The sequence below is a fragment of the Pelodiscus sinensis genome, chromosome 5 (genome assembly GCF_049634645.1).
Source record: "Pelodiscus sinensis isolate JC-2024 chromosome 5, ASM4963464v1, whole genome shotgun sequence".
NCBI classification, from domain to species: domain Eukaryota; kingdom Metazoa; phylum Chordata; order Testudines; family Trionychidae; genus Pelodiscus; species Pelodiscus sinensis.
Window position 1 is genome coordinate 28,722,926 of NC_134715.1, and position 16,193 is coordinate 28,739,118.

Sequence of the window (16,193 nt, forward strand, 5' to 3'; positions counted from 1 at the left end):
ATCAATTAGTTTTAATTTCTGTATTAAAATTTGTATCCTTTGTTGCACTTTTACTTGCTCTTTTCTCACAATTAAGAAAAAATCATCTGAATGTGTCAAACTGCATTTTGGTTAATTGTGGGCAGAAGCAGATCAGCATGCTATAAATATTCAGATGGGCTTAATGCACTAGTTATTTTGTTTAATCCAAATTGGAGAAACCTTTTTCATAAAACATTTACTTTCCACCCCCAGCTTCCCTTAGTTTCTAGCACTGCTGACAGTGCTAATTTTCCTTTTTTTTTTTTTTTTTTTAAGATTTGCATTTTATTTTTCTGAGCAAATGTTATACAACACTTTCCTGGGACCACCTAAAATATACTAGATGGTTTTCTATCTGTAGTCACAATTACACTGCTGTGGATACTTTAAAAGAGTATTCCTACCACACTGTGGCCACTGAAGTCAACTACAGTTTTAAAAGATACCAGTTTAAAATAATATATCAAACTAATCAGTGATGGAACAAAGATTTTCAAATAAGCAGATCATAGTTAATTTCAATTCAATGATAGTTTTTTTTAAATCTTTTCAGACAGCACAAACTTAAATTGTTAAGACTGGAATTCCCATCATATGGGGTTTGGTGCCCTAGCCATGTCTCTGCCCTTACTTGGTGTGAGAAACTGCTGGGCACCACTTGTCTCCGGCTCTGTGCCATACAGAACAGTGTCAAACACAGGAAAGACAGATCACAGCAGTTAGGAAGGGAGAGAAAAAAGGGAAGAAATATGGAGAAAGCAGCAGGAAAAAGAAAGAATTGGACAAAGGAACTGAGAAATAAAGTTGAGCAGGGACCAGAGGGACGGACAAAGGGCAGTAAAGGAAATCACAAGAACACACGGAGGGGAGACGAGGGGCCAGGAGAAAGAGAAAACAAAGGCAACGCACGGCCCATGCCCAGTCCCACTGCAAAGCAGAGATCCACCTGAGGACGGGGGAGAAGCGCCACGGGAGGGAGCCCGGCGGCGGGGCTAGTCCAGCGCGGGGGTGAGCTCGCTGCGGGGAGGACGGGCTGGCGCCAGTACAGCGCTCGCCGCACGCGCGGGCTGGAGAGTCGCAGCTGGGACAGGTGGGGGCGGGAGACGCGCGTTGCTGGCTTGGCGGGTGTGCGGCGGAGCCCGCGCGCCGTGCCCCGGGACACACTTAACAGCCCGGCTGGCGCATCACCGCCCCCCGCGTGCTGCTGCTGAAGCCGTTGAGCCGAATTGGTACCCAATGTGGGCGGGGCCTCCTGTTGTGTGGGCGGAGCTCCGGGGGGCATTCCCGCCCGAGATTTAGCCACGTCAGGCGTCGCTAGGATCTGGCAGGTACGTAGTACTGATATTCCCATGACATGTACAGTCGCCTTGAGGATCCAGAGTTTTGGACTATGTTAGCGAAGCAAGCGTTTAGATCTCGCTTTTTTTCCTCCTGGTGACCTTTACCGCGCTCAATTTTGCAAATTTCCTATTATTCTTATCACCTTCCAGGACCGCGGCGTGGCCCTGTGTTCCCTCTCTAGCCAGCTTCCGCTTCCGCGTTCGTGTGGCCAGCGGGAGACGGTGGCCGTGGCGGGTCAAGGCGGAGCAGCAGCAGGGCAGGTTTGCATTAGCCCTGCGTGGAGGTGTCTGGGCCGCTATCATGGAGACGCTGTACCGGGTGCCGTTCGCGGTGCTCCAGTGCCCCAACATCAAGCTGAAGCGGCCGAGCTGGGTGCACACGCCCTCGGCCATGACCGTCTACGCGCTGGTGGTGGTGTCCTACTTCCTCATCACCGGAGGTAACGGGGCAGGAGCGGGGCCGGGGGAGGGGAGCGGAGGATCTGGGGGGGGCAGGAGCAGGCGGGGGGGGGGCGGAGGATCTTGAGGGAGCAGGAGCAGACGGGGGGGGCGCAGGATCTGGGGGGGGCAGGAGCAGGCGGGGGGCGCAGGATCTGGGGGGGCAGGAGCAGGCGGGGGGCGCAGGATCTGGGGGGGCAGGAGCAGGCGGGGGGCGCAGGATCTGGGGGGGCAGGAGCAGGCGGGGGGGCGGAGGATCGGGGGGCAGGAGCAGGCGGGGGGGCGGAGGATCTGGGGGGGCAGGAGCCGGCGGGGGTGGGGTGCGGCGGAGGAGGATCAGGGGTAGCAGCAGTGGGCCCGGATGGAGGGGCAGGCTGAGGCCCGTTCTCTCCGTTCCTGGGGTGCTTGTTGGGGCAGGGGATTGTGGGGTTACCGTGATCTGTCTCCCCGCGCACCTGGGGCTGGAGCGACCCCAGGCCAAAGGGGAGGAAGTGTGGGACACCCTCTCTCCCATACAGGTGGTCCCACCACATGCTGCTCTGTGCCCCTTCCAGGGGCCTCGTAGTTCCCCTACTTGCTCTGCCCGAGCCTCACACCGTGCAGGGGCACTCTCCGGCTGGCTGTGTGTGTGTGTGTGGCCAAGGAAGGTGGCACAGAGCTCCCCTGGGGTGATGGCTGCAGCTCTGTGAACAAAAGCTTCAGAGAGGTAGCAGAGTTAGTCTGTAACAGGAAAAACTTAAAACAACAAATAAACTAGTAGCACCTTAAAGACTAACAGAACATGTCGATGGTATCATGAGCTTTCGTGGGTGCAATGCACTGCAGTGGAGAAGATTTTGTCTGTATGGCTCAGTGGTAGGCCTTGATGAGGATCTTGTTTCTGGTGCAGTAACTGAAGAGCTACTGTGGGACCAAATCCCTCTCCAGACGGAGTTGCTCAGTATAAAGAATATCAGAAATCAGACTGATACTGTGTTTGTGGTGTGTGGTTTTTTGTTTTGTTTTAATCTGTCAGGAGATGAGGGATCTGTGAGAATAAAGCTTTTTTCCCCCATACACCCTATTTTCCAGTCTTGGCTTTTGGAAGGGATAATTTTTATGATCGGTCTTAAAATATCTTAACCTAGTGAGAGAGTATTTTCCTCTGTGTGTTTCAAAGGCATTCAAAAGTTCCCTCCTTTAAATTGACATGCAGCTTGTGAAGAGCAGCCTCTAAACTCCCCGGCTACGTCTATATTGGCATGATTTTCCGGAAATGCTTTTAATGGAAAAGGTTTCCGTTAAAAGCATTTTCGGAAAAGCGCGTCTAGATTGGCAGGACGCTTTTCCGGAAAAGCGTCCGTGGCCAATCTAGACGTGCTTTTCCGCAAAAAAAACCCGATCGCCATTTTCGCGATCGGGGCTTTTTTGCGGAAAACAGAACTATGCTGTCTACACTGGCCCTTTCGGGCAAAAGTCTTTCGGAAAAAGACTTTTGCCCGAACGGGAGCAGCATAGTTTTTCCGGAAAAGCACTGATGATTTTACATTAGATCGTCAGTGCTTTTCCGGAAATTCAAGCGGCCAGTGTAGACAGCTGGCAAGTTTTTCCAGAAAATCATCTGATTTTCCGGAAAAACCTTGCCACTTGTAGACACAGCCCCCTAGTACTTAGATTAGGCTACCTATGACTCCTATGTCAGGGAGGTGTTTTGCATGCTTCCCTTCCCCCCCCCCCCAAAAAAAAAATCAACACTACCCTTCTCTGCCCGCTATAGAAATTTTGTCTTAATTTTGATGCCAAAATAGCTTTTATTATCTGGTTTTCAGGGAAGTGATGGCTTGGCTTTTGAGTGGTGACCTGGTAGGTGGCTGTTTGCTTTCCTGCTGCAACTCTGTAGCTGCTTTTGACTGATTTATCACTGCTTAATATGAGATGGTATGTGGATCAGTAGAGCCCTGTATGGACACTAAATTTGTATGTGAAAAAATGAGCCATAGATATCTGCATTGACATCTGTGGCTGCAGCTACCCGTGGATATAAAGCAGATACCTGAAAATTTTCAGGGTTCTTGATAAAAAATTTGTACCAACAAATGCATCCATATCCACAATGAACTGTGGATATCCACATCCACAGATGTGGATACTCAAAGATATAAAGCAGATATTTGCAGGGCTGTGTGGATCAGAATCTTTTTCTATCTATCAAAGGAAACTCCAGCCAAGTGATACAATGTAGGTTGGGTTGATGCATCAAAGGAATATGATTCTGCATTTATTACAACTGACACTAAATAAAAAATAAAAAATCTGTGCACTAATCTGGAAAGCTGCCACCTCCATTCAAATATTCTCCTTTCAAATACTTCATAAAGATCTTCTAAATGTCATCTGCAAGCTGTGTAGGTAGAGGGGCATGTAGAATAATATCAAGGCATGGTTAATTTCATTGTCTTGATCACTTGCCTTGTATGTTACATTTTCTGCTCCCTCTGCCTTTCTCTCCCATTCCCTTTTCTGGAGCTGAGAATATGCTGAGAATGTGAGTTTATACAGTGCCTCATAGGCTGCAGTCACCTCCAGAGGGGAAAAAGGCATGTGAAATGAAATCCAACTGCAAGACGCAGCAGCTCAACTAAATTTGCTGGAATAAATATAGAGTTTTATATAAGTAACTCCTACAATTCTAGATTAAATTTAAAATTCCTTCTTAAATTTACAGAGTATCTGTTAGGCTCAATAGTATTGCAGCATGACTGTTCTCTAGTGTTTATACCTATAGAGCAGTGGTCTCCAACCAGTCAATCGGGATCTATCGGATCTTGGATTCTTTGACAGGTGATCCTGACTGGTTTGGCCAGGAGGCTGTCAAGTGCCTGCACTTCACCTTCCCCTCTCAGCACTGTGGTGCTGCTCCTGCCCTCTGCCTTTGAGCTGCCCTCTCCCCCCTCTCTGGGAGCCTACTGCTTGCTGTGCAGGGGACACTTAGAAGAGGAGGGGTTGCTGATGTCAGGGTGCCTCTCCCTCCACCCTAAACCCCTTTTCACAGAGCAGAGGTGGGGCAGGGATGGAGGGAGTTTCCTGGCAGCTTTTGGAAGTGATGCAGGGCCAGGGTAGGGGTAAGCTTGCCTTAATCCCCTGCACCACCACCCAGTAGCCACCTGTGGTAAGTGGTGCCCAGCTGGAGCCTGCATTCCAAACCCTGGCCCCAGTCCTGACCCCCCTCCTGCACCCCAAACCACAGCCCTAGCCCTGAGTCTCCCTGCACCCAAACTTCCTCCCAGAGCCTGCACTCCTCCTGCACCTCAACTCCCTGCCCCATGCTCCGCTCAGAGCCCCTGCCACACTCCAAATCCTTTAGCTTAAACTCAGAGTCCTCATCCCCCTCCCCCGCACCCTAGCCTCTGCCCCCAGCCTGATAAAAGTGAGTGGGGATGGGGGAGGGAGGGTGGATGGAGTGAGGTGGGGGTGAAATGTGGGGCAAGAGAGTTTGAGTCTGAGGTAGATCCTAGATTGTACTTAAATTCAAAAGTGTTCTCATGCTTAAAATGGTTGTAGACCACTGCTATAGACTAAGAAAGAATAGTCCACAAATAGAACACTACTGTACATTTTGGGTTAAAAGTGATTTTTATTTTTGTTGTCTCTATAAAAGAAAGTAGAATTAATAAAGTTAACCACAGATTAAACTCAGTATGACAGTAAGGATTAGTATCCTAGGCTATGATATGGTGAACACTAACGGCTGTGAGTGTGTGAAGTCATTGGCACACTAATCGTGAATAAGACACTTACCACTAAGAGCATGTCTACATAGAAGCTGAGATAATGATTCTTAGCCCTAGCAGACATACACACACTAGGAGTTTTTGAGCTAGTGTGCTAAAAATTGCAGTGGTGGTGTGGTAGCTCAGCTGCCTGAGGTCAAGTGGGATTGTGCTCAGGTAATTAGCCTGAACTTGGCCATGCTGTTTCTTTTTGTATGCTAGCTTGAGCAGAACTAGTGTGCGTATATCTCTGCCCAACTGGGATTGACCCTCCCAGCTGCGGTAGAGACCTATACTTTAATGTAAAAAAAGGCTTTTTGAAATGTCCGATATTCCTTCCACTATCATGTAGATCAATGGTCTGTGGTGCCCACCAGACCATTTCTGTGTGCCCACCAAGTGATCGGGGCTAGCCCCGCCCCCAGGCACGTGGTGCATGGGCGGTGCCGGCCTCTGGGTGCACAGCGTATGGGTGGCCCTGCCCCCGGGCGCATGGCCTATGGGCAGTGATGGGCCCTGGGCGTGCGGCACACGGGCGGCCCCGCCCCTGGGCGTGCAGTACATGGGCTGTGCCGGCCCCGGGCGCGTGGCGTATTAGTGTCCCCGCCCCTGGGCACGTGGCACAGGAGCGGAGCCGGCCCCAGGAGTGCGGTGCATGGGCAGCCCCAGCCCCTGGGCGCATAGTGTATGGATGGCCCCATCCCCGGGTGCCCGGCGCTTGGGCGGCCCCAGCCCCTGGACGCCCGGCAGCCCCAAAAGGTTGGGAGCCACTGATGTAGATTATACCTTAATTTATTGTTTATATGGATTTGAAGGTACGTAATTATCTTTTAGCATTTGAACAGGAGACATAAAAAGGCATGTAATTTACTGTTCCTTGTCTGTCATATTAGCACTAAAAGGAAATCATTGTTAATATTTAGAGGTGGATGATGCTGGCCCATCATTCTTAACTAATGTGCAAACTTGTCGCTCTCTTTTATAGGAATAATCTATGATGTGATTGTAGAACCTCCCAGTGTTGGGTCTATGACAGATGAACATGGACATCAGAGACCAGTGGCCTTCTTGGCATACAGGTAGAAATTATCCTTTGTCATAATCGAATGGTCTCTCCCTGACCTGTACACAGATGAATGCAAGTGACCCACAATGCATGTGAAAAGCTACATTGATTTCAGCTATACTCTCTGACGGTCCTAAGATCTGCAAATGTGCATCTTGATTGCACTATTGGGGCCTATTGTTTAAATAGCCACAGTATATTTTATGTATCTGTTTGGAAGGATTTAACTTTTATTGTTTAAAATCTTGATCTTTATGTATTTTTCTCAGTTTACATTTTTGCATTACAAGAAATGAAATTTCAAGTAGATGATACTAATGAATTTTTATGAGTAGAGGTCAAGATTAATAACAGAATCAGAAGCTGTAATTGATCATACTTCATAACTATATCTTTTTAATTACTTGTTAGAGTTTACTGTATACACCAACATAAGAATGGCCATACTAGTTCATATAGGCAGCAGTGCAGGGGCAGGTGGCACCACAGAGCTGGTGCTGGGGGGGAACTGGCTTGAAAGCCAGCTTCCCAAGCATCTCAGCTCCAGCCTACCCTCCTCACTCTTCGCGCTGCTGCTTCTCTATCAGAGGTAGTAATGCAGGAGTATGGAGGGGTAAGTAGATCCGGTGCTAGTGGGAAGCCTGCTTAGTGCCCGTGAGGAGCTGGCTTTGGCTCCCATGCCCTCCCTCAGAGGCAGGAAGGAGGGAGGAGGAAATGTGTTGTCGACAAGATTAACTGATAAACCTAGGTTTATTGGTTAATCCTGTAGTTGACTACATGTTGACATTCCTATAAGTTACTTTGCTTAAGTGACTGGGGTCACCCATATGGAGTAACTTGCAGTTTAAGTCACATTTTGTTCAGTTTTAAACATAATTCTATAGAATGTATCCTTCAAAATGAGTTCAGCAGATGCTTCTTGCTTAGAATCTAAATTATACTAGAGGTGAAGCTAATTTAGTCAGAAGTTAGTTGAGAAGATTAAGGAATAAGTTTACAGAGCTTTGGGATTTGACTGTCTGGACTGGTTATCCTTAATTCTAGTGGAGAGTGATGGGTTGTTTTTGTTTGTAAAAAGAGCTGACACTATACAAAAAAGAATAATAAAATATATAGTGGTTCTCATTGTTGATCTTGACTCCGAATTTTTTGTGTATAGTTTATGCTATAATTAATGCCTTGCGATATGTCTCACATTTTTGGGGGCCACTGCAATATACAGGAATCACATTGCTTCATAGTGGGCAGCACTTGAGTAACAGTAATGGTGAAGAACAGTGTAAAAAATTAGACAGCTATTTATGAAGATTAGACATTAATATGACACGCTTACCATCCTTGTACATCCTTCCAGCAAAGTGCTTTACAAAGATGGTGGTGTATACCTGTATTACAAATTGGAAAACAGACACCGATGTGTTAAGGGACTTATCCAACAATATGCTGCCACAGAACTGTGAATCCAGACCAGTGCAGGAGTTCTCAACCTTTTTCTTTCTGAGCCCTTCCAGCATACTATATAACTCAATGGTCCATCTGTACCACAACAACCTGTTTTTCTGCATATAAAAGCCAGGACCAGCCTAGGAGGTAGCAGGATAGGGCAGTTGCCCAGGGCCCCACGCCATAGGGGGTCTTGTGAAGCTACGTTGCTTTGGCTTCAGCCCTGGATGGGGAGTCTTGAATACCTGAGCTTCAGCCCCTTTTGCTCGGGCTTTTTGCCCTGGGCTACAGCAAATGTAATGCTGGTGCTGCTTGGTGGACCTCCTAAAACTTGCTCGTAGCCCCAGTCCCCAGGTTGAGTACCACTGGTCTAATACGCCTTATTCTTAATGCTGTGTTAGAACAAAGGGATAAACTTCCTCCCTTGATGTGGCCTTGAATAACACCTCACTTCTTGCAGTTACTGGAATTCAGGATTTGTCTTCTGAGCACTGTTGGGAATCAAACTTGAAAATTCAACAGTCTAGAAATTGTAGGTCTCTACCAATGTTTGCTCTAATCTTTTCCCATCCACGTGTGGATTTTTTTCCATCCATGTGCGGAATATATTTTGTCGTGGGCACCACCAGGAAAAGCACAAACCTAGTTGTGGGTGCTCTGCTAATTCTCTGGGCAGCACTGGAATCTCTTCTGAGTGGCTTCACAAGTGCACATCTTACAGGGAACAGTGGTCCCTATTTAAATTCATTGAACTTATTTTTTGCTTTTAACTGAGAAACATTAAAAGTTATCAGTCCCAGATCTAAAATTCTAAATAAAAGTAATGCATGAGGTGGTTTTACATACAGTAACATTACCCTTTTATGAATATTCATGATTAGATTTTACTAGAAGTGAAACTAATTTACTGGATGCATTAGTAGGTTTCTGTTAATTTGCAGAGTATTGATCCAGGAGCTAAATTTTACATTGTCTTTTATATAAAAAAGTTTTTCCTGCTGGACGACAGAACATTCCGGCTGGGCGACAGAATGACATCATCAGCATCAACAGGCTTTCTCAGCAAGACAAAAGTGGCCAGAGAGCGGGGGTTGGCGAGCATAGCAAGCAGAGTGCACAACCCCCTCATAATCTCTTATTGTGATTGACTTCCTAGTAATAGACAGTGGACTATAACACATGTTGATGAAGCTAAGTGTGTATATATCAAAATGAACTGTCCTGGATTTTTGTAAAACTAAAGCACATCTGAATATTACACTAAATAGCTGGATCTTGAAATGGGAAAGAATACCTTGTGGACTGCTGGTTTACTGTAACACTTTTACTCCTGTTTTGTTTTTTGTTTTCCCCAGAGTAAATGGACAGTATATTATGGAAGGACTTGCATCCAGCTTCCTTTTCACAATGGGAGGTTTAGGCTTCATAATTCTGGACCGATCCAATGCACCAAATATCCCAAAGCTCAATAGATTTCTATTGCTTTTTATTGGATTTGTCAGTGTCCTTTTGAGCTTCTTCATGGCAAGAGTTTTCATGCGGATGAAATTGCCGTAAGTTTAGTACATTTCATACTGTTTTCCTCTCCCTTTCTGTTGCTGATAAGCAGGGATCCTAGTTTTCTGTGATAAAACACATTTTTATATTTTTTCCATGATTAAAGTGGAATGCTGAACTTCAGTTTCCCTAGCCATTATATATAGGTATCAGCTTCACACAATGTTTTATTGATATATTTACAGTTTAAGTGAATTTGAAGTCTTCTAGTGCCATCAAACATTATAATAAAATAAAATTTATTAGAACTGCAATTTGTATTTCTTATATATACCAGATACAAATGTCTGCAGTCTGTATTTTTTTAATGATTTTTACGCACAAAAACTAAAAGTTATTTTATATTAACACTGCTCACTTTTTGAGAGTCCTGAGGCTGAAGTGACATCTGAGAAGAAGTTTATTGGAGTGTGTTTAGCTATATGCTTATGTTTAGGTTTTCTGCATTATCCGAACCACCAGTGTCCCAGAACTGACTGCAGTAAGGGCTATGGTGGTCAGCGCATTTAAAAAAGTCAACCCATTGTCTAGGTGGAACTAGTACTTTCATTGCTAAAATTTAGTTAACGTTTACATTTTTCACAAAATGTAAAAACTAAAGATTCTGTGTAAAAATGAAAATTCCACATTTTTCTGTGGCAAACAACCTTCTAGAATCCAAACTGATAAGATTGCAAAGCACTTCATGTAAAGCAAGGATAAATTCTATTTTTTAAAAAAGGGTGTAGATTTAAACATTCACAGTTTAACCTTTAAGATGTTTTAGTAAAATGTGGAGCATGTCCCCTTTTTAGTGACGTGTGATGTGCTTAAGTTTGCCCATTCTGAGACATCATGTTGTGGTTCAGGGAAGGTGACAAGCTCCCTAATGTGTCCGAAACCATAGCTAAAATACAGTTTGATCCTAGACTGAATGGTTTGGATTTTGAGGAAAGATTAAAAGACTTTAGTCTGTACAGGTTGGCTAAAAGCCAGCACAGGCTTTGGAAAGAAGCATAAACAGCTATGCATTGGGAAGATGGGAGATGGGCTAAGGATATAACAAGGTGAAAATTAAGAAGGAAAACTATTCTACAGCTTGTGGAAAATTTCTCAATCTAAGGAAGGTAGAGTAGCCTTTGTTCTTCCATGTACTGACAGGGCTTTCCAGCTTCTTGATTGTATTTTCCAGTTTATTCAGTAGCTTGTAATGAATTTATTTTATTTTTGCTGCTTGCCTTCTCTTTCCCCTTCTTAATCCCACTGTGACCTCTAGGGTAGCCAGGAGCAGCAGTTTCTTCGAGGGTCACTGCTAAAACCACTCAGTGAAGTAACTGGCAGGGGATGTGTTTTGCTTGTTTTTGTTTTTTGTTTTTTAAACATTGATATGGTCATTCTCCATTGCTTGGAGATTCAGTACATTTCCTCTGTGATATAATGAGGCAGTACTGACCTGTAAAGTGCAGGTGTTGGGTTTCCTGGCAATATGTAGCAATGCAGAATCAAGCATCAGCATACAATAGATTTATCTTTTTAATCAAATATGGCTGGCCTCAAGAGTTCCTGGTCATGTTTGAGGAACTCTAAAGAACTAGGAAGGATATATTATAAGACTCTTTTGTGGTTTACAGATGCTCTAAAACAGTGGTTCCCAAACTTTTTGGCATCACCGCCCCCTTTTTTATTTTTGAGAAACCCTCATGCCATGCTGCTCCCCTTTCCTCCCTCCCCCTCCTCCCCATAGCAGGAAAATTTGTTGAGCAAAAACAAACAAAAAAGGGAATTGACCGAGGCCGAAAAACAAAAAACAGCAGCAAAACTTGGGATCACGCCCCACTGGAATTTCTTCATGCCCCCCAATTTGGGAACCCATGCTCTAAAATAACAAGGTTTTACATTTATATTTTCTAACAGGCTTTTGTTCATTGATTATTTAATATTCATGTATATCTTGCTTCGGGGAAAGTTTGTCACACATGAATGCCAAAGAACTTACTAAATCTTCATTAATGAAAATAAAAGTCTTAAAGATATGGACTACAAAACTGAGATTTACTTTTGTTGAAAGGCAAGCACTTCCTAAGTTATTCAAGGCATAGAAAACCTTTGTATTCTGGTCGCATTCAGTATGTTTTTTTGTTAAAATGGACATTATTCTTGTTTTGCATTTTGAGAACCACAGGTTGAAAATTTAAAATTTAATATGAGTTAAATTGCGATGCCTGTTGTAGTTACAGTAAAACTCCATTGGTCCGGCACCATCAGGAACCCAGAAGTGTTCCAGGCAGCCGGACCATTGGAGCTACTCTGCCCCCGGCTTCCCCGATTCAGCTGCTGCTGAAACTGACCAGCTGCTGAATCCGGGAAGCCGAGGGAAGAGCAGCTGGGGTACTGCCGGGTAGGTCCCGTAGCACTGCCCCTGGGGGCTGCGGGACCAACCTGGCAGCACCCCAGCTGTTCCCATTCAGCCGCTGCTGAAATTGACCAGCAGCTGACTCCAGGAAGCCTGGGGCAGAGCAGCTGGGGTGCTGCTGGGTTGGTCGTGCAGTGCCAAGGAGTGGCGCTACCAGACCAATGTGGCAGCACCCCAGCTGCTCTGCTCCAGGCGTCCCCAAGAGCAGCTGGGGTCCTGCCGGGTTGGTCTCGCAGTGCCAAGGGGCGGCGCTACTGGACCAAGCCAGCAGCACCCCAGCTGCTCTGCTGCAGGCGTCCCGATTCAGATGCTGCTGAAATTGACCAGCAGTGGCTGAATTGGGGATGCCTGGGGCAGAGCTGGACTATCATAAGGGGGTGGGGCTATGAGGGGTCTGTGGTGGCATTCCCCCACACCCCTCATAGCCCCCTCTTCCGATAGTCCGGCATATCTGATAATCCAGCACTCCCTGGGTCCTAAGGGTGCCGGATTATCGGAAGTTTACTGTATATGCACAGCGGTAGACTTATGTTGTCCCTTTTGTGTTTGCTCTGGTTTTTCAGACACCTCCAAATGCATTAGATGCCTTTCAGAAAAAAGTAAAGACAGTCCTTGCAATGAAATGTTGTAGTTCAGACATGATTCAAGAAGTGAGATCCATAAACAACAAGGGGAAATTGAGGGGGAAAGGAAGGACAATAGGTTACAATAATATACAGCTGCTCTTTAAGATCTACAGCTTGCACCTCTGAAAACCCTCACTCTCTGGTCCAGCAACATCTGTTGTTCAGCTGGACCATGGATGCTTCTGGACCAGAGAGCCTGTGAGCGTAATGCAGGGGAGGGGAACCTTTTTTGGGTTGAGGGCCACTGACCCACAGAAAGATCAGTTGGGTCATGGCTGGAGTGCCAGTGTGGGCTCCCCAATGCTGGCATGGGAGGAGCCCTGAACCCCGCAGGCCAGATCCAGGCATGCTGGGGACTGCATCTGGCCCCTGGGCCTAAGGTTCTCTACCCCTGGCCTAATTTCAGGAGGGTCATCAGCCATGCTGGTGGCAGTGAGGCCAGAGCCCCACAGTATTGCTGGCCCTGGGGCCAGGGGAACCTGGCCACCCAGGACAGCCCAGGGAAACTCAGCCATCTGTGGCAGCCAAAGCCCAGCTGGGGAGAGCATAGAGGGGGCCAGAGACAGGGGGCCAGCTGTCTCTGGGCTGGTGGAATGGGACACTTCCCTGATCTGGCAAATTCTTTCGTTTGGGACCCGTCAGGTCCTGACAGTGTTCGATCAGGGAGGTCCAACTTGTATATGTGTCTCGGGCCTTAGCAGTTATGTTATCTTCGTTCTTTGAAGGAGAGAAGGTTAGAGGAGACAAGAAAAAAGAGAACTGGGGCTGAATTTGTACCAGTTTGTGCTGAATGATGTAGGATCTTGAAATTGATAGTCTGTGTTAGTACAACTGCAAAATCTTTCAAAAAATGTGATGATAAACTTCTGGAATCTATGATAAAAGGTACATCAAGAGATTAATAAATTAAATCATTATAGCAAAGTAAAATGGGGGTAGAGGGTGAGGTGCTCAAGCAAACACCAGAGTCTGAACCAGTTTCACCCATTATCCAAATTCTCAGCATGTTTCTCTGCAGCTAATGACACAGACACAAACACTAACACTAGGAAATGCTGGTATATGAAGGTGCCCCTTAGATTTGCTAGTATAGGAATCCTGTGCGAGCTCAATGGATATTTTTTCAGGACTATCTGGCTATAACTACCTACATTCAAGCACAACTGCTATGCAGGACTGTCAACAATGATTCTACTCATTTAGATACCTATACACAGAAGGGAATAGTGTGCCAGTGAAAGAGAAACTTCCCAAGTTGTTAAAAAGGAATGGAAGAAATTTCTCCCAAAGAACATTTTACAGGATTCTTGATAAAATCATTTAAAGAAAATTAAGCCAGTGTTTTGTTTTAGTGGAGCCTCTATAGATGGATTTGAGAGAACTATTGACTCCCTAGATTACAATTCTAAAAGTTTTTGATCAGATGAAAAATACCTTTTTGGTTAGAGAGGGATTTTTGTTTGTATCTGTTTTTGGCTTGATAATCATAGAGTAGAATCTTTAATTGTAGTGAATGTGATGAAATAAGTAATAAGATAGAACTTTTAGACCTCCTTCAACTGACCAAAGATGGATGCAGCCTTTTTTTTTTTTTTTTTAAAGGTCACAGAATAGGTGTTATTTCCAACATACCAAAAGTGTTTCCTATCATTACGGAACTAGTCTGCACATGTTACTGGAGCAATACAACAAAGATGCCAATTTGAGCTTTACTGTCAAATGTTACAACTATAAACTGAATATCTGTTTCTTTAAATCTAGGGGGTAGCTATCTTTTTCGTTTTTTTTATAGACCAACTAGATATATGTATTCATAGTAGTTGATATAGGGGCAATTGCAACTAATTTCTACCACAAGTGAGTGTTTGGAGTTCATTTTGGAGAATAATCTGGCTAACAGCTAGTAAAACCAGATTTTTGGACTGGAGACCTAATTATAACTACATTTAAATTAATTAACTTAGACTAGGAGAAACAAAAGAATTCTTGGATTTATGTTATGGTTATTTATAAACAACTTTATCTCTTGGTCTTCTGTTTTTGAAAATCTATATTAAGAGGCTCTGCAATTGTGGAACTAAGCTTGCATTAATATTTCACATTGTACCACATTAATAGATTGCATAGACTGATGAAAATTTGAATATATGGAATAGTCTAATTGATTGAGTGGAAAGTTTAGACCATTGATCATGTTTCTAATGAAAGTCTATACCATAAAATGATTTATGGCTTGAACATTAATTTTAGGAAACTGTTTATGAGGATCTCTCTTGTTGGCTCATTTAATAAGATTATTTTAATTCACTTTTTCAGTTTGTCTGACAGGTGGGTACACTGATAATCTGGGTATTGCTTTTCTATTGAGGATTGCAGTCTGTTCAGTTGAGGTGTTCTGTGTTTCTAACTTCTCTCTGTTAACTTTTATTTTGTCCTGTAGGGGATACTTGATGGGTTAGTGCCTTGTGTGATGTAGGCACGCACAAGATGGATTTGCTTCTCTTCATGAAGAGCTTAATACCAAGCAATCAACAAAAATTGAACTGTCTCCCCCTATCTCCAAGAAGACACAAGAAAGGTCTAGTTATGAGAGCAAGTGCAAAAATTGCTTCCAACTGTCTCCTTTTATCAATAAAAATCATTGCCAGTGGCTAATATATTTTTAAAACAGCATTTTATCACGTCTGTTTCTATCTTTAAAAAGAAAGTTACTGAACTGTTACTTAGCTCTAGATACGAATTTGCATCTTGAAAAAAAAATCAGTATAAAATATAAAACTGACACTTCCCCCCTCCTTTTCCCTTCAACTGATTGAGATATTAAGCAAATGTTTTACTATTCCTGATTTTATTTCAAATTGATACCTGCATAGAAGTCTTTTGGTGATGCTTTACTTTCAAACACACTGTGTCTAGTGAAGTTATTTCTAAGGCACCTATTGCCTTGATATTCATGGCAATGCATTAACAAATCCAGAAGTACACTGGATACAATATTGTATGAGTGCATTTCTTTTTGGAACAGTGTATGAAAGCCAATTAAACATGTTTTCTACTAAACCACTTGTATTTTGTGTGGTTTCTACAACAGTAATTTTTGAAAATGGTACACAATCTATTTTATAGGTCTTGCAGTAAAAATGCTACACAATGGATGTTTTTAATGTATGTTTTGTTGGATAGTGATATTGTAAACTGTAGGGGGCAACTGCAGCTGTCCCTCAAGTTCACCAGTGCTTGTGGTTTTTCTCAGGCATGAATTGTGTCAAAACGGTACACTATTGCCAATAGCAAGGTAAGTTACTGAATTAGTTTGGAGGTTTCTGCTTTTGTTTTATTGTGGCTAAGGACAGACTCCTACTTAGTTTTCTTTGATTATTTCCTCTCAATGTAAATATACTAATCTCATTAATTAATATTTGTGCAGATCATGCCTTGCTTCTCAATGTGGGAAGGAACTGTTTTGTCTAAAATCATAGCAAGGTCCTGTACCTTGGCACAAGTATTCAAAGTACTATGTTACCTTCCAGATTCAGAAGTTAAATCTGTCACTAGGAGCCA

General features: G+C 44.2%; 1 protein-coding gene across 1 annotated transcript; it reads left to right on the forward strand.

Annotated features, from left to right (window-relative positions):
• Window positions 1-1,538: 1,538 nt before the first annotated feature.
• Window positions 1,539-15,692, forward strand: OSTC (oligosaccharyltransferase complex non-catalytic subunit). The gene is made up of 4 exons (XM_075929707.1): window positions 1,539-1,801; window positions 6,534-6,627; window positions 9,413-9,610; window positions 15,073-15,692. The coding sequence occupies exons 1-4, from the start codon at window positions 1,663-1,665 to the stop codon at window positions 15,089-15,091; spliced, it is 450 nt and encodes a 149-aa protein (XP_075785822.1). The 5' UTR covers window positions 1,539-1,662; the 3' UTR covers window positions 15,092-15,692.
• Window positions 15,693-16,193: the final 501 nt, after the last annotated feature.